Source organism: Muntiacus reevesi, chromosome 3 (assembly GCF_963930625.1).
Source record: "Muntiacus reevesi chromosome 3, mMunRee1.1, whole genome shotgun sequence".
Lineage (NCBI taxonomy): Eukaryota > Metazoa > Chordata > Mammalia > Artiodactyla > Cervidae > Muntiacus > Muntiacus reevesi.
In genome coordinates this window covers 251813304-251831946 of record NC_089251.1, presented here as the reverse complement: position 1 = coordinate 251831946, position 18643 = coordinate 251813304, and the positions used below count along the sequence as shown (strand labels likewise).

At 40.2% G+C, this 18643-nt stretch overlaps 1 protein-coding gene across 22 annotated transcripts in view; it reads left to right on the top strand.

The window, feature by feature from the left end:
- The window catches only part of TTN (titin), a 273917-nt gene that overhangs the window by 20990 nt on the left and 234284 nt on the right, over positions 1-18643 (top strand). For all 22 annotated transcript variants that reach the window (XM_065931851.1, XM_065931850.1, XM_065931848.1 and 19 more), the window contains exons 13-37: positions 521-814; positions 932-1054; positions 2460-2741; positions 2999-3064; positions 3765-4023; positions 4223-4286; positions 4404-4619; positions 5547-5689; positions 6789-6994; positions 7535-7768; positions 7879-8123; positions 9218-9459; positions 9579-9743; positions 9843-10011; positions 10118-11811; positions 11954-12235; positions 12664-12930; positions 13029-13301; positions 13402-13665; positions 13759-14019; positions 15655-15915; positions 16668-16931; positions 17024-17284; positions 17408-17668; positions 18013-18273. In XM_065931851.1, the coding sequence (XP_065787923.1) occupies positions 521-814; positions 932-1054; positions 2460-2741; positions 2999-3064; positions 3765-4023; positions 4223-4286; positions 4404-4619; positions 5547-5689; positions 6789-6994; positions 7535-7768; positions 7879-8123; positions 9218-9459; positions 9579-9743; positions 9843-10011; positions 10118-11811; positions 11954-12235; positions 12664-12930; positions 13029-13301; positions 13402-13665; positions 13759-14019; positions 15655-15915; positions 16668-16931; positions 17024-17284; positions 17408-17668; positions 18013-18273 (7057 nt within the window). The remainder of the gene's footprint in view (positions 1-520; positions 815-931; positions 1055-2459; positions 2742-2998; positions 3065-3764; positions 4024-4222; positions 4287-4403; positions 4620-5546; positions 5690-6788; positions 6995-7534; positions 7769-7878; positions 8124-9217; positions 9460-9578; positions 9744-9842; positions 10012-10117; positions 11812-11953; positions 12236-12663; positions 12931-13028; positions 13302-13401; positions 13666-13758; positions 14020-15654; positions 15916-16667; positions 16932-17023; positions 17285-17407; positions 17669-18012; positions 18274-18643) is intronic.

Below are 18643 nucleotides of genomic sequence, written 5' to 3'. Positions count from 1 at the left end.
TATGCAATGCTGCAGCAGCTGATTTTTTTCGGGATGGGACTGTGACAATGTTTGAGGGCATTTTTATCATTTTTATCATCACTGTCATTGCACCTATACCAGACTGAATGATTGGCAATAGAGAATAATCAATTAAGATAACCAACTCCAAAGTTCTAACTTTACAAGTGCTGTCTGCTATGGACAAAATACTGGACAAACTCAAAACTTCTTTACTATTTTATACACATATTGTGTTGTCCTATGTTGTGTTTGTGTGATTTAATGTCTAATTAAGCCGGGCTTCATAGAGTGTATCTAACTAGATGTCTACACATTATAATGATCAGTGAAACATTAAGTTCCGAAATGCATTTCTAAGTCCCATTTCTGGAGACATTAGCATGGTTGTGTAACATAGGCACCATCTGCCCATCACGCCTTATAGGCATTTGTCTTTTCTCGATGACTATCCTAGGAGGAAAAGTCCCAACCTGACTTTGACATTACTGAGTGTTAATTCTGGAAACCTTGTCTGCAGGTGGGCGTTGGGAAAAAGGCGGAAGCTGTAGCAACAGTGGTTGCTGCAGTCGACCAGGCCCGAGTTCGAGAGCCCAGAGAACCCGGGCGTGTTGAAGAATCATACGCTCAGCAGACCACTTTGGAGTATGGATATAAGGAGCACATTTCCGCCACAAAGGTAGCTGAGCAGCCCCCACGTCCAGCCTCAGAGCCCCACGTTGTCCCTAAAGCAGTCAAGCCTAGAGTGATCCATGCTCCTTCTGAGACTCATATCACAACTACTGATCAAATGGGAATGCACATATCATCACAGGTGAGTTTGAACCCACTGCCTGTTTCTGGGAAAGCAAGCATAACTGCTGTGGTCATCTGGTGAGCAAGGGTGGTCATCTGGTGAGCAAGGGCTTCACTGAGTTCCATTTCCATGCAGATCAAGAAAACTACAGATCTAACAAGCGAAAGATTAGTCCATGTGGATAAACGCCCCCGTACAGCAAGCCCGCACTTTACTGTTTCAAAAATTTCTGTTCCTAAGACAGAACATGGATATGAGGTAAGACGGTAAAGAGCATGACAAAGGAATGTTAGGCTTAAAGGAAGAAAGTAGGTTGTGTGATATGGAGTATCTTTGGTGAAGGCAGTACAGACCTGTTTTTGGTGATGTCTGTATACCCTCACATAGATTCAGGAGCCCCTAAAGTTCAATTGCTGGAACTTGCCCAGCAGAGAGAGCCTAGGCTATCAGATGGTTATCTGGCACCTCTGAGGAGACACAAATCCACACAGGCTTCTCTCTGTTTCACATTTTGTAAAAGGTTCAGTTCAGTTTTCCTTATGCGGTGAGATATTTCAGAGTGACATAAATGAGAATTGATACCAATACTAAAGACAGACATTGGAAATCATGTGTTTGTATACTCAGGATGACAAGATGGAGACGTGTTACCGTGTGGTGGTTGGGCTGGACTGTGGGATCACACAGGCCTAGATTAGCACCCTAACTCTGCCCCTTATTAGCTCTGTCATCAGGATCAAGTTAGTACAAGTGAAAACCTTAGTAAGTTGACAAGATCTAATAATCCTCAATATTAGTCACAACTATTCTTATTTTGAGGTTTCCCAGGTGGTGCTAGTGGTAAAGAACCCACCTGCCAATGCAGGAGACATAAGAGACGTGGGTTCAATCCCTGGGTTGGGAAGATCCCCTGGATGAGGGCATGGCAACCCGCTCCAGTATTCTGGCCTGGTGAATCCCATGGACAGAGGAGTCTGGTTGGCTACAGTCCATAGAGTCACAAAGAGTCAGACACGACTGAAGTGACTTAGCAGGCACCTATTCTTACGTTACACACCCGAGTCATAGAATCCAAGCTTTATATGCTTCAGAGAATTATAAGGCATATTTAATACCTGCATTTGGGATAATCTCAAATACCCAGATAGCAACAGAATAAAAAGAGTAAGGAAACTCGTAAAATATTCTTCTAAGCTTTTCCACTTTCACCTCTCACACAGATTTGTGGCCAAGGCCTAAATGTTCTTTTAAAGTAGTTCTTAGGAATTAACCAAGCAGTTAAATTTTTTATTATTTTTGAATTTCCCACTGTTGTATTTTCAAACACAGCTTCCTTGGCATGATTTAAGTGAAAATTCATGGCCAAGTTTTAGAAGACCTTCAGTCTCTTTATGATAAGAGCATAAAATAAGAAGTTCTAAATACAACTCTATAAGGAAGACTTTCAAATGTATTTTAGAAGCTGGCAGGAATGACAGTGAGCTTTATAACTGGCTTATCTCTGACTTTTCATTAACTATAAAAGTGATAATGAGAACATTAAAAAGGGGACCACATAGAAAACTGACTCAGACTTACCACAAGAGTGCTAGTGGCGAAGGACTTCTGAGAGGCGACTGGGATGGCAGTTAAGTGACTATTCTCTGACTCTGTTTCTATTTAGGCATCAATAGCCGGTAGCGCTATTGCCACATTACAAAAAGAGTTGTCAGCCACACCTTCTGCTCAGAAGGTCACCAAATCTGTGAAAGCACCAACTGTAAAGCCTGCTGAGGCCAGAGTGAGAGCAGAGCCCACTCCTTCACCCCAGTTCCCCTTCGCGGACACACCAGAGACTTTTAAGAGTCAAGCTGGCCTTGAGGTGAAGAAGGAGGTTGGGGTGAGCATCACTGGTGTTGCAGTCCATGAAGAGCGCTTCGAAGCACTGCGTGAGCGCGAAGCCAAGGTTGGTCGGTCACTGGAGCCCCTGCTGTCTCTTAATCCATTCCCGTGGAGCAGGACCAGGCACTAGGCCGATCCATGCTACAGAAGTGGTCAGCCAGATGCCCTGCCTTTCTCCATTGCTCAAACTTCATTTTATCGAGCATGGTGGGGGTCAGAACTCTTCCTGTCGAATTACTTTTATAATTTTGCATGTTCTCAGAGTTTGAGTCTTCCCCTAATTTCCTGAGCATTTTGTAACATCCTTTGTCAAAATTGTAGGTAACAGAAACAGCAAGAGTACCTGCACCTGTCGAAATCCCTGTCACTCCACCAACTTTAGTCTCGGTAAGTAAAGTTGAAAGTGTTGGATCACATGCATATCTAGTCAAATAATATTCATATATGCAAAGATCAGCTTCTCAAACTTGAAAATTCCATGAGTATGTTTGCAAGTATTTAAGACCACATACTATTAGGCAAGGAGAGGGGGAATTCTGTGTGACAGCGTCAGTCACATATCCAACAGATTCGATGAGTTTCTGTTACATATAAGGCATGATTGCAAGACTAGTCTAACCCTCTTTGAAATCTGTCTTACTATCTGAAAAAATACATAAATAAGCATCATAAAATACAGAAGGTGATAAGCACTTCAGTAGAGGGGGGGTGCAAAGGAAAGTTCGATTACTTCCAGTTGAGGATAGCATGGAAAACTTTGCTGAAGAGGCAGCATTCACTGCTGAGCCTTCAAGCTTTGTTAGCGTTTGAATATGTGCAAACAGTAAAGGGTACAGGGATGCCCTATTATATGACATCAGTACAGTTCCACCTTATGAAGCTGGAAGCACCTTACATTTATTTCAAATTGGGAGTATTCCAGTTTCCAAGGGAGTTTCTTTACTGATAGTCCCAGAGTCTTGATCTTAAGAAAGCATTTTATGACAATTGAAATGAACAAGGTCAAACCCCTCCATTTGGTACAACATATAGAGATGATTCAGGAATCTGCACACGTATCAGTACTTCCTGTTTCTTCTTTCTTTAGGGCTTAAAGAACGTGACTGTGATTGAAGGTGAATCTGTCACCTTAGAGTGCCACATCTCTGGATACCCATCCCCCAAAGTGACATGGTACAGAGAAGACTACCAGATAGAAAGTTCCATTGATTTCCAGATAACCTTCCAGAGTGGAATTGCTCGCCTTATGATTCGTGAAGCCTTTGCAGAAGACAGCGGGCGGTTCACTTGCACTGCTGTGAATGAGGCTGGGACCGTCAGCACGTCCTGCTATCTAGCTGTGCAAGGTCAGCGGTCACACCCCCACTGGCCTTCCACACACTCCTCACTTGCCACCTGACATTCTTTCCACATACCTGATAACAGAGACCCCTTTTAGGACTGAGGGGTTAATTACGGGGTCAACTTACCCGTCATGCTGAGAGGTCAGTAGTGAGGCAAACTAGATACCTGACTTTAACAAGAGCAACTTCTGTCTTCTTCTAGTGTCAGAAGAATTTGAAAAGGAAACCACAGCTGTGGCTGAGAAAATCACCACAGAAGAGAAACGGTAACACCTTCTTTTGCTCATGATTTTTCATTGTAGTATACAGTTTTGCTTGATTAGTCCCTTTCCTATTGGCAAATGGCAGTCCAGAAGCTAATATGAAGGGCGTTCTCTTTCCAGCTTCGTTGAATCAAGGGATGTGGTAATGACTGATACTAGCTTCACAGAGGAACCAGCAGGGCCGGGAGAACCTGCCGCTCCTTTCTTTATTACAAAACCAGTGGTCCAGAAACTGGTGGAAGGTGGGAGCATTGTATTTGAATGCCAGGTTGGCGGCAACCCGAAGCCCCATGTCTACTGGAAGAAGTCTGGTGTTCCTCTAACCACAGGATACAGGTATTTTCATGGTTGAATGGTAGAGTTTTCTGTGATCTGTCTGAGAGGTCTATGAAGCCAAGAGAGAATAGAATATACTTACCCCACCCTCAGAGGTAGGGTCTTTTGTTATAGAGCCTTCATAGCGTGCTTTGAGGTCTTTTCTTGTTTTCCTACAAAGTCTTACTGAGAAACAGAGGTATGTGACAAAAGTGGATAGAAGATATATATTTTATATTCTGGTTTGATTCACTTTTAGTGCTGGCGAATAGAGAAAATGATGTAGAGTTTTTACACACATAGAACATATTTTTCTACCAAGGATCTGAAACAACTTTCAATAAAAAGGCATAATAATTAAGTCACTAAAAGATAAAAGAAAAAGGGTAATTTTTGAAGAAAGCTGGTTATATGTGAAAATCTATGCTAATAAATTTGCAATTGAATATAAAATTCAGCTTTGAATTTCCTGCAACTTAATCTAAAAATGTATCCATCATATCTTAATAAGAAGAAATGTAGTGTACCAAAGACTTAATATCGAGATGTTTAAAGGAATTTATTGTTTTATTATTCATTTGCTCTTCACATAAAACAGGGAACAAAATAATGAGCAAAGAGAAGTATCTTAGTATTTAAATGACCTCATCATTTGCTAACATAAACACTGAAGTCTCTTATTTCCATACGGTTGATTCTAGTAGTATTATAGTCTATTATTTATTTTGAAGAATACATGACTATTATTTAAAATGAAAATTTTAACTCATTTGGCCTTCATTACTCATGCCCATGCATTTCCCTCAATTTTTAGCTATCTTATATTCTATGGTGGAGCTTAGTCCCATGTTTAGGATCATAGAATTTTATACCACAGATCCACATAAGGCTTATTTTACTCACATAAGGGTTATTTATGAACTCTTTTGCTTGTTCATTTCCATAAAGATACAAAGTGAGTTACAACAAACAAACTGGTGAGTGCAGACTGGTGATTTCAATGACTTTTGCCGACGATGCTGGAGAATACACTATTGTTATTCGTAATAAGCATGGAGAAACTTCTGCATCTGCCTCCTTGCTTGAGGAAGGTGAGTGCAACTATAAGTAATTGCATGTGCATTATAAGAATGGAAATGCAGGGAGGAAGCAGCACTGTGTGATTGTCAGAAGTCCTGCTGTAGCATTCCGATTTTGATACTGGCTCTGTCCACATTCACCCTCCTCTTGGCCTCAGCTGTATAGGAAATGTTTTAGACCACATGGCCTCAAAAACCATACCAGTACTAAACTTCAAAGGTTCTGACAATAGTTTATTTTTGGTGCATTCATTTCTAAGCATATAATGACTTTGAAAATGCAGGAGGAACTTCCCCAGCAGTTCAGTGGTTAAGACTCTGCCTTCCAATGCAGGGGGTGTAGGGTCAATCCCTAGTCAGGGAACTAAGATCCTACATGCCACGTGGTTCGGCCAAAACAATTACATTAAATTAAAAAATGAAAATGTAAGGATTCTAAATCCTGTGGCCCTCTAGACCCAGACAGATATTAGTGTGTGTGATGAAGACAGTGGAGAAATTGGAGAGTACATGCCCTGCCTCAGGGGGTCAGTAGCTCCACCTCAAGTATGTTGTTGCCAAGCACACACGTACCAGGCTCAGTGTTGGTAGAGCTTCCAGTGTTTTTTTTTAAAGCTAGAAATCAGGATTTTCAATATTCATAAATAATTTTTTTTTAATAGCATTTAAGTTAAACAAAATACACCTTGGGTCTCCATTATCTTTGCCAAGATGTTCACATTTATCGTGGACCATCCTAAGTTCTGTACAAAACCCCTTAGGATTAGGATGTTGTCCCCATTTTGCAGATGAAGCACTCAGGATCAAAGAGGATAAATGAATTGCCAGAAGTCACATGACAAATTAGGAAGACCTCTAGGGTTGATCCCAAAGGACTGACTGCTAATATAAAATCTTTCCTGTAATAGTATTGGCTGCTTTGACTTATTAATGTAAGTTTGGGTTTGAAATTCAATCTACTTAGTCTATCCTGAGCACTTTGATAGTAAAATTTGGAAAATCTGTCTTCTGTTTATCAACTTCCCATAGGGTAAGACTTGGTTGAATGAATAGTGGCATGAAGTCTTTTTCATAAGAACATTAAAAATTAACTCATGTTCTTAACTCCTAGCTGATTATGAGTCACTGATGAAATCCCAGCAAGAAATGCTTTACCAAACACAAGTGACTGCATTTGTGCAAGAACCTAAAGTTGGAGAAATAGCACCTGGATATGTATACTCTGAGTATGAAAAAGAGTATGAAAAAGAACAAGCCTTAATTAGGAAGAAAATGGCCAAAGATACTGTAATGGTCAGAACTTTTGTGGAAGACCAGGTAGGTATAATAATGACCAAGTAAATCATTTCACACATTATTCTTTCCTCCCGCAATGCCCCTGTTTTTGTTTGATATTTTCATTTTCGAGTGATGGGCCAGGATTATACTACTATAAGCAGGTCCAGATTCGCTGCCGATGAGCTTCCTTAATCTTCATAATATTAATATGTTGCACATATGACTTTGGAAATAAAGATTACATGTTAAGTAGGAAAAACAGTTACTAAAAGAACAAAGTTCATTACTGCCGACATTTTTTTCATCAGTAGGATAGACATCACATGTATAATCCTTACTCTTAGAATTGTCCAAGACACCACAGCATGAACTTCCAAAGATAACTGAAAGGCAGATTAAAAAATAATGACTCATCTCATTCTCACTGAAAAACAAATAAAAAAGCAAAAATAAAACGCTTCTAGATGTTTCTTCCTGTTAAAAATTTTAATCAAACCTTATTTCTGAAAACAAATACTCTTAAAGAATTTCTATCAGCAGATATCTTTTTAACAGACTGTCATCTCTTTTACTACATAGGAATTCCACATTTCTTCCTTTGAAGAGAGACTAATTAAAGAAATTGAATACAGAATAATAAAGACTACCTTAGAAGAACTTCTTGAAGAAGATGGAGAAGAAAAGATGGCAGTTGACATTTCTGAATCTGAAGCTATTGAAGCAGGATTTGATTTAAGAGTCAAGAATTATAGAATTCTTGAAGGGATGGGTGTTACATTTCATTGCAAGATGTCTGGGTATCCATTACCCAAGGTAAAATATAAGCATTGATCATACCTCCACGCTACAATAAAGACACACATAGGTTGTAGTGTAACTCCTTTATGTAAATTTTGTTTACATGTGCGTGATGTTATTTGCAGATTGCATGGTATAAAGATGGCAAGCGCATCAAACATGGAGAGAGATACCATATGGACTTTCTACAAGATGGCAGAGCTAGTCTGCGAATACCTGTTGTTCTTCCAGAAGATGAAGGCATCTATACTGCATTTGCCAGCAATATGAAAGGAAATGCAATTTGCTCAGGGAAATTGTATGTGGAGCCTGCTGCACCTCTGAGTGCTCCAACTTACATACCCACACCAGAGCCAGTGAGCAGAATCAGGTGAGGCTCATAATAATTCACGTTGGTTACTATTTAAATTGTTTAAAACACCAAATATCTCAGTAGCAAATTGCTGTCATGTAGTGGGGGGTATGAAGGCTGAAATAACCCCGAAGTCCACCATTATCTGTACTGGCAATTGCCCATTTTTTATTTCTTACCCCTGTGTAGAATGAGCAAAGCATCTTTCATCATGTATCATATTATCTGTTTTGCCAGTGCCTTAGCTAATATAATGAAGGCTATAAAGAGTTGTTTAACATCTGATTTTACATGTGTTATCCCTAGTTTATGAGGAAAGCATGGCAACCCGTCCATGGGGTAGCACAGAGTTGGACACGACTGAAGCGACTTAGCATGCAAGCATGCATGGCAACCCACTCCAGTATTCTTGCCTGGAGAATACCATGGACAGAGGAGCCTGGTGGACTAGAGTCCATAGGGTCTCAGAGTCGGACACGACTGAAGTGACTTAACACAAGCATACATCACTAATTTATACAACAACCATGCAATGGAGGGATTATTGTCCCAAAAGGGAGTGAGAACACTAAGTTCCCCTGACCCTGTGAAAATTGCCTTAGTTCACCCAGCCTGTGTGGTGCTGCCAGCACTTGAAATCCAATCCAAGCCAATCTGGCTACAATGTATAAGTAGAGTTTGGGACTTCTTTCAAATATCTTTTATTTGTTTTTCCTCTTCTGGGATATGTAAGTTATTTTTCTTTTTCCATATTTATGTCGGTGGTATTTAACCAACCAACATTTACTGAAATATTTTGGTAGTTGAACCAAAAATGTTCAATAACTCATTAAACCCAGTTGGTGAGGGAGAGACAGTATTAAGGACCAGTCTAAGATTTGGAGGATGGTTTCCCAGCTGTGTTGAATAATTCCTGACTGGGATTGATGGTATATGAACAATATAGTTTTGGGAGCAATAATAATGTATTCTGTTTTGGATCCCAATGAGTCTGAGGTACCTTTTAATATACAAAGTGAATTCTAAAATAATGTTAAGAAAGAGATTTATTGTGGTGAGTTTTCTCTATGCCTCACTCATAAAAATATTCTTTTTTGCACTTTGTTTTTCAGATCCATCTCTCCACGTTCAGTGAGCAGATCTCCGATACGCATGTCCCCTGCTAGGATGTCCCCTGCACGGATGTCCCCTGGACGCAGGCTGGAGGAAACAGATGAGTCACAACTCGAGAGACTGTATAAGCCAGTCTTTGTGTTGAAACCTACTTCTTTCAAGTGTGTAGAAGGACAGACTGCCAGATTTGACTTAAAGGTTGTGGGTCGACCCATGCCCGAGACTTTCTGGTTTCATGACGGTAAGTGTAAGTTTTCACTAATAAATTATTAAACACAAAAATAAACTGATCTGTGTGTCTAACAACTTTTAAAAGCAACTATTTTAACGTGATTTCTTTTTTGCTTATGTTTCTGATAGGCCAGCAAATTGTCAATGACTATACCCATAAAGTAGTCGTTAAAGAAGATGGTACCCAGTCACTGCTTATTGTCCCTGCAACACCCAGTGATTCTGGGGAATGGACGGTGGTTGCCCAAAACAGAGCAGGGAAATCTTCAATTTCAGTGATTTTAACTGTGGAAGGTATTTGCTCTGAAGACTCAAAATAAATAACCTTATCACTTGGGTTTTAAACAGGTAGTTCAGCCCTGCTCACTCAGAATCACAACCTTTCTCTTTCAGCTGTGGAACATCAGGTAAAACCAGTGTTTGTGGAAAAACTGAGGAATCTCAACATAAAAGAAGGTTCCCGACTTGAAATGAAAGTCAGAGCTACGGGCAACCCCAATCCTGACATCGTATGGTTGAAAAACAGTGAAATCATTGTACCTCATAAATATCCCAAAATCAGGTAAGTTGGCTTGAAAAATAATAAAACTAAACTCATTACACAGATCCAATACTCAAGGAAGTAACAACTACTTCTGTATTGATGATTTATTTTCCACTTTTTATAGAATTGAAGGAACCAAGGGAGAAGCTGCCCTTAAAATCGATTCCACTGTCAGCCAAGACTCTGCCTGGTACACTGCAACCGCTATTAATAAGGCGGGCCGAGACACTACACGATGCAAAGTAAATGTTGAAGTTGAGTTTGCAGAGCCTGAGCCAGAGAGGAGATTAATCATCCCACGAGGGACGTATAGAGCAAAGGAGATTGCAGCCCCAGAACTGGAGCCTCTCCATTTGCGATATGGCCAAGAGCAGTGGGAAGAGGGTGACCTCTATGACAAAGAAAAGCAACAGAAACCATTTTTCAAGAAAAAACTCACTTCTTTAAGACTCAAGCGCTTTGGGCCTGCCCACTTTGAATGCAGGCTGACACCAATTGGTGACCCAACGATGGTGGTGGAATGGCTCCACGATGGAAAGCCACTGGAAGCAGCCAACAGGCTCCGCATGATCAATGAATTTGGGTATTGTAGCCTTGATTACGCAGTAGCATATTCCAGAGACAGTGGTGTCATTACTTGCAGAGCTACTAACAAATATGGGACAGACCACACATCTGCTACCCTTATTGTCAAAGATGAGAAGAGTCTTGTGGAGGAATCTCAACTGCCTGAGGGGAGGAAAGGCTTACAGAGAATTGAAGAATTAGAGCGAATGGCTCATGAAGGTGCCCTTACTGGTGTGACAACCGATCAAAAGGAGAAGCAAAAGCCAGACATTGTCTTGTTCCCAGAACCAGTAAGAGTACTGGAAGGGGAGACCGCTAGATTCCGTTGCCGGGTAACAGGCTACCCTCAGCCCAAAGTCAACTGGTACCTTAATGGGCAGCTCATCCGCAAAAGCAAACGGTTCAGAGTCCGCTATGATGGCATTCATTATCTGGACATCGTGGACTGCAAGTCTTATGATACAGGTGAAGTCAAGGTCACCGCAGAAAACCCTGAAGGTGTGATAGAGCATAAAGTAAAGCTTGAGATCCAACAGAGGGAAGATTTTAGGTCTGTCCTTAGGCGAGCCCCTGAGCCAAAGCCCGAGTTTCACATCCATGAACCTGGGAAACTTCAGTTTGAAGTACAAAAAGTTGACAGGCCTGTTGACACCACTGAAACCAAGGAAATTGTGAGGCTGAAAAGAGCTGAAAGAATCACCCATGAAAAAGTGTCTGAAGAGTCGGAAGAGCTGCGTAGCAAGTTCAAGCGCAGGACGGAGGAAGGCTACTATGAAGCCATCACAGCAGTGGAGCTCAAATCTCGTAAGAAGGACGAATCCTACGAGGAGCTTCTCAGGAAGACAAAAGATGAGCTTCTCCACTGGACCAAGGAGCTAACCGAAGAGGAGAAGAAAGCCCTTGCTGAAGAAGGCAAAATCACCATTCCAACTTTTAAACCTGACAAAATTGAATTAAGTCCTAGTATGGAGGCCCCCAAAATATTCGAAAGAATCCAAAGCCAGACAGTGGGCCAGGGATCTGATGCGCACTTCCGGGTCAGAGTGGTGGGAAAGCCTGATCCTGAATGTGAGTGGTACAAAAACGGGGTGAAGATTGAGCGCTCTGACCGAATCTACTGGTATTGGCCCGAAGACAACGTTTGTGAGCTGGTCATAAGAGATGTGACGGCTGAGGACTCTGCCAGCATCATGGTGAAAGCCATCAATATTGCCGGGGAAACCTCGAGCCACGCATTCTTACTCGTCCAGGGTAATTTGAATTTCTTTCATTTGATGGATCTATTTTTATTTTTCTGTGAATATCCAATAGTGTATTGTCTTAATTTTCTTTTCCATTATCCAAATTGTGTATTCAACTTGATGTACTTTATCCCCCCATTTTTCTCTTGTAGCCAAGCAATTGATCACTTTTACACAGGAATTACAAGATGTCGTTGCTAAGGAAAAAGACACCATGGCAACCTTTGAATGTGAAACCTCAGAGCCATTTGTCAAAGTGAAATGGTATAAAGATGGTGTGGAGATTCACACAGGAGATAAATATAGGATGCACTCTGACAGGAAAGTTCACTTCCTCTCCGTGCTGACAATCGACACATCTGATGCTGAAGACTATAGCTGTGTACTTGTGGAAGACGAAAACGTGAAAACAACAGCTAAACTTATTGTCGAAGGTAGTAAATAATGATTTGGTTGTTTACTCGTTTTCAAGTTACTTTTATTATGTGATAAAATTAGCTATGCAATTTTCACCTCCTAAAAAGAATTACCTATGAATTAAATGTAAGCTTCATACCAAGAATCATGACTATTTAATACTAATTAAGAATATTGACAATTGGGATGTTTTTAAAGCGAGGTTATTTTGATGTCTTGTTTTTAAAATTTTTTTGAATTATAATTCCATGCTTTATTAAAAATAATTTAAAAATTAAAGTAACTCCTTTTATTGACAATTTATTTCTCAGTCCAGAAGTTAGATATTAAGAATATTCCTGATAGGATGGCGGAGATAAGAGATTTACAGGGAATTTAATTTTTCATGTAAGTCTAGATTCATAACTCTCCAGAGAAATTAACTTCTCCTCATCTCATAATTCAGGTGCAGTTGTTGAGTTTGTGAAAGAACTTCAGGACATAGAGGTTCCAGAATCATTTTCAGGGGAGTTAGAGTGCATTATAACCCCGGAAAATATAGAAGGCAAATGGTATCATAAGGGTGTGGAGCTTAAATCCAATGGCAAGTACACAATTACATCTCGCCGTGGCCGTCAGAACCTCACGGTCAAGGATGTGACCAAAGAGGACCAGGGAGAATACAGCTTTGTGGTCGATGGGAAAAAGACGACCTGTAGACTAAAGATGAAACGTAAGCCCCCTCCTCCTTTTCAGCCCATAGCAAGCATCACTGTGGCTTATTGCTAATAAATGGCCATAACGTTCTTTTCTCTCCCCATATTCTCACAGCCCGCCCCATCGCTATCCTGCAAGGACTCAGTGATCAAAAAGTCTGTGAGGGTGACATTGTTCAGCTTGAAGTTAAAGTCTCCTTAGAGAATGTGGAAGGTGTCTGGATGAAAGATGGCGAAGAAGTGCAGCCGGGAGACAGGGTTCACATTGTGATAGACAAGCAGTCACACATGCTGCTTATTGAAGACATGACTAAGGAGGATGCTGGCCATTACTCCTTCACCATTCCTTCCCTCGGACTGTCAACCCGTGGGCGCGTCTCTGTCTACAGTGAGTGCGACTTAACACAGTCATATCTATGCTGTCAAGTGAGCACGTATTTCCAGCAAAAATTTGTATTCACAAATCTCGTGTGTGTGTGGTTTTGCAGGTGTTGATGTGGTAACACCTTTAAAAGATGTTAATGTGCTTGAGGGCACCAAGGCTGTGCTCGAATGTAAAGTCTCAGTCCCTGATGTGACTTCTGTTAAATGGTACTTAAATGATGAACTGATCAAGCCTGATGATCGTGTGCATGCCATTGTCAAAGGCACTAAGCAGCGACTTGTGATTAACCGGACCCATGCTTCAGATGAAGGACCTTACAAGCTGGTGGTTGGCAGAGTTGAAACCAGCTGTGATCTCTCTGTAGAAAGTAAGAATTCTTCCATCTCACTTACTACTGTCTTAAGCATTCTATTTTTCCCAGTGTAATAGTAACCAAGTGATGATTACATTTTTCCCCCAGAAATTAAAATCATCAGAGGTCTTCGTGACCTGACCTGTACAGAGACCCAAAATGTGGTCTTGGAAGTTGAACTGTCCCACTCAGGAATTGATGTCTTGTGGAATTTTAAGGACAAGGAAATCAAACCCAGTTCTAAATATAAAATTGAAGCTCATGGAAAAATATATAAGTTGACAGTTCTAAATATGATGAAAGATGATGAAGGCGAATATACATTTTATGCTGGAGAAAATAGGACATCTGGAAAACTTAACGTGGCAGGTTAGTATATTTATAAATTAACATTTATAAATTAAAAGTTCTTAAATGGAGCAATTGTTTTAACTTAAGAAATCATTGCCCGTTTCCTTCTTTATTGCCTGCAGTTTCCTGCTTGTGTTGTTGTCAACCAGTAATACCTTCAACACTATTACTATCAGCCTAAATTCAAAATATTCTTCCAGGAAGTCATAACTCAAATGCTGTCTCCTCTGTAAAACCTTCCTTGATCTTCTCATTTGTAGATCTTACTCCTCCAACCACAGTATCACTCTGTGTTTCTTTCATGACCCATACTCATATATTTGTTTTATTCTCCATTTCTTCTTCCCACACTTGAGCAGGTACCTCCAAAGTCTAGAATTGCTTCTTTCTCATCTTCATATAATCCAATACGTTGTACATGCTAGATTGATGAGTAAATGTTTTCTTTGTTGGATCAAGTTTTATTTAAACTTTCCTACTGTAAAGATGTATTCATTTTTTATTGCCATGTTTCATTCATTTTTGATCCCTTCACACTATTACTGGGCCCAATGAATATTTTAAAAGTATACCTCAGTGGATGTGTCTATGTGTCTTTTTCCTATAACATGAAGTAAACCATTCTCAGCAGAAGTCACTTGCTTTAAAATAAGGAATCAAAGTCTAAACCAGTTGTCAAGAAAAAACTAGAAGTCATCATTGATTTGGTGCATTACAATTTAGGTTTTGAGGAGTTGGAATATGACATTGAGATTAAATTATACAGTCTGTGGCATCTCGTATATAAGCAAGTCAAATGGGAATAATGTGTCTTTGGTATAAAAATTTTATGGTTTATACTTTATCACATTATATGTTTTCCTCAGAGATTTGACCATGAAAACTCTGAAACAAAATTTCAGATTCTGCACTTTCGTACATTTAATATAAATTACGTGTTTTTAAATGTGTGAAAACAAGAAAAATTTCTGAGCCTGTATGTGATCTCACCCAACATTTTTAACGTAACTGCCACAGGCCAGATGCTGCTAGGAACTCAGGATACAGAAATGAATAAGGCATGATATTTCTTTTGAGGAATTCACAATGCAGAAAGGGACAGATACATTAGCAGCTAAGTTGCTGAAGGAGTAATTATTTCTGCCAGTAACTGATGGCATTGGAGGCGATGGAACTTCATGGAAGAGATGACAGTGACTTTCAGTATATGGGAGTCCCCAGTCTTCTAGAGACGTTGATGACTATAATTTTGTTGAGCAGATTTTTTTTTCCAGTCAAATATTAGACATATTGTAAGGAAATCATCCTTAGGAAACTAAACAATGCTTTTGAAGAATAATCTGAGTTACAGGCCATCTATGAAGTATGCTTCACATTGAAGTTCTCAGAATTCTGTATAAGTTAACAGTTGCTTTTCCATTTGCAAACCCTTCCTGATTCTAGTAGTTTCCTTAGGTACATACTTAGAATACATACTTACTTAGAATGAGAGGTTTCTATGATATCTTCTCAGTGTGGGTAAAAATAATTTTATTAGAAATTTTCATGATGTGCAAAATTATGTTTTAAAATGTGTTATTTAATTGTGTAAAGATCTCTTTATTGTTAAAATATTTTTAAAAGACTCACACTTGTATTTCTCTTGTTCCAAAGGCGGCGCCATCTCTAAGCCACTCACAGATCAGACGGTAGCTGAGTCCCAGGAAGCTGTGTTTGAGTGTGAAGTTGCCAACCCAGATTCTGAAGGCGAATGGTTGAAGGATGGCAAACACCTACCACTGAGTAAAATCATCAGAAGTGAATCTGACGGCCGCAAAAGGAGACTTATCATTGCTGCCACCAAACTAGATGACATTGGAGAATACACCTACAAGGTGGCTACTTCCAAAACATCTGCCAAACTCAAAGTTGAAGGTCAGTCATATAACAACAGAGTGATCCATTTCAAATCATATTGTATTTTTGACAGTTACCCTAAAAGTCAAATAGTTTAATCATTTTGGGTGCCATAAATCCTCATTTCATAAAATCATTATAAACTCTTCAACTTTCTGAGCCACATGCCACAGGTGCAAAATTGCATCAGAGTTTATGTGAAGAAGCCATGTCTTAGGTTCCAACCCTATGAAACAGCAAATTAGGTGCTGTTATTCTCTAGTCTTCTTTCATCCTTCTCCAGTCCATTGATTAAGCTATTGGTATACAACTAAGTGAAGTTGCTCAGTCATATCCTACTCTTTGTGACCGCATGGATGGTAGCCTGCCAGGCTTTTCTGTCCATGGGATTTTCCAGGCAGGAATACTGGAGTGGGTTACCATTTCCTTCTTCAGGGAACTTTCCCAAACGAGGGATTGAACCCAGGTTTCCCACGCTGTAGGCAGACTCTTTACCATCAAGCCACCAGGAAAGCCTAGTATACAGCTATACCAACTTCATCTCATTCAAGTATAGAAAAATCATTGTACAATGTACTTTTCAAACTGGGTCCTGAGTTTTCCAGAGTAGTCACAAAGTGTCTTTTAAAAACTCTAGAGGTGCTGCATAACTACAAAAATTGTTGATAACCATTCATTTGCAAGATGACCAGGAAACAGCCTTATTCAGGAATTCTCTTACTTGATGGTTTCATCTTTATTTCCTAAACCAATCATAAATTTGCCCTCAGCTGTCAAAATTAAGAAGACTCTGAAGAACCTCACAGTGACAGAGACACAGGATGCTGTTTTCACGGTGGAGCTCACACATCCTAACGTCAAAGGTGTCCAGTGGATCAGAAACGGGGTTGTGCTGGAATCCAATGACAAGTACGCTATCTCCGTCAAAGGAACGGTTTACTCTCTGAGAATTAAAAACTGTGCTGTAGTGGACGAATCTGTTTATGGCTTCAAGCTTGGAAAGCTGGGAGCCAGTGCCAGACTGCACGTTGAAAGTAAGTTGACTTAGGAACACTTTACAAGTCGCCACCTCATGGTTACCATGAAATGAAGCATATCACTAAACGGCTTCATCTTTCCCCATCAGCCGTCAAGATCATTAAGAAGCCAAAGGATGTGACTGCCTTGGAAAATGCCACCGTTTCCTTTGAAGTTAGCGTTTCCCATGACACAGTGCCAGTAAAATGGTTCCACAAGAATGTGGAGATTAAGCCGAGTGACAAACACAGGCTGGTCTCAGAAAGGAAGGTCCACAAGCTGATGCTGCAGCATATTTCCCCCTCGGATGCTGGGGAGTACACAGCTGTGGTGGGGCAGCTGGAATGCAAGGCGAAACTATTCGTGGAGAGTAAGTATGAGTCAGCCCTAGCGGCATTGCTCAGTGGTCTTATTTGTTTGCTTCATCTTAAAAACATATATATACATATATATATGTACACACTAACCAGAGTGCTCTCTGATTTTTCCCAAGCATTACATATTACAAAAACCATGAAAAACATCGAGGTGCCTGAGACCAAAACTGCCTCTTTTGAGTGTGAGGTCTCCCACTTCAACGTACCTTCCATGTGGCTGAAGAATGGCGTGGAGATTGAGATGAGTGAAAAGTTCAAGATTGTGGTGCAGGGAAAACTCCACCAGCTAGTCATCATGAACACCAGCACGGAGGACTCAGCAGAATACACGTTTGTCTGTGGCAATGACCAAGTCAGCGCCACCCTCAAAGTGACCCGTAAGTAAATACATATATAGAGATAGAATACCCAGTAGACTCATCACCCCATAGCCTACACTTTTTCTTCCTCATCTACTGTGTTCACACTGAGTTAGGTATCTGGATAAAATTTTTTATTAGAATAGCATTCAAAGCCTATCTATAAAGATGCTGCAGTGTCTATCGCTTGCTTTTTCTGTTCCTCTGTCACTTGGCATAATCCTGTAGAGCAGTACCTGTCTGAACTGTGATCACTTAAACAGACATATTAAAAACATTCCTAGTTTTTGTTCTGTGCCTGTTATAACCCATGTCATACTGACACGAAATCTCCTTGGGTATATTTGCTTCCCCTTCTGCAGCCATCATGATTACATCCATGCTGAAGGACATCAATGCTGAAGAAAAAGACACCATTACCTTTGAGGTGACAGTGAACTATGAAGGCATCTCTTACAAATGGTTAAAGAATGGTGTGGAAATCAAATCAACTGACAGGTGCCAGATGAGAACCAAAAAGCTCACCCACTCACTGAACATCAGGAATGTCCACTTTGGGGACGCCGCTGAGTACACCTTCGTGGCTGGAAAAGCAACCTCAACAGCCACTCTTTATGTGGAAGGTATGGTTTCATAAATGTCTTATCCATAGAAAGAAATGTCAAACACACTACATAAAATGTTAGTGCATTAGCTAATGAATGAATAAAGTATATCTATGCCATGAAATATTACTTAGTAATAATAAGGAAATACTGATAAATATTACAACAACCTTATACCAAGTGAAAGAAGCTAGTTACAAAGAACCACATATTACATGAATCCAGTTACAGGAAAAGTTCAGAACGCGCAAATCAATAGAGACATAGGTTTGTGCCTAAGTCTCCAGAAAGAACAGTGCATGGGGTCTGGGAGGTTATGGCTAAGGGATATGTGGTTTCTTTTGGGGATAATGAGAATGCCTTGAAATTGATTATGGTGATGGCTGTA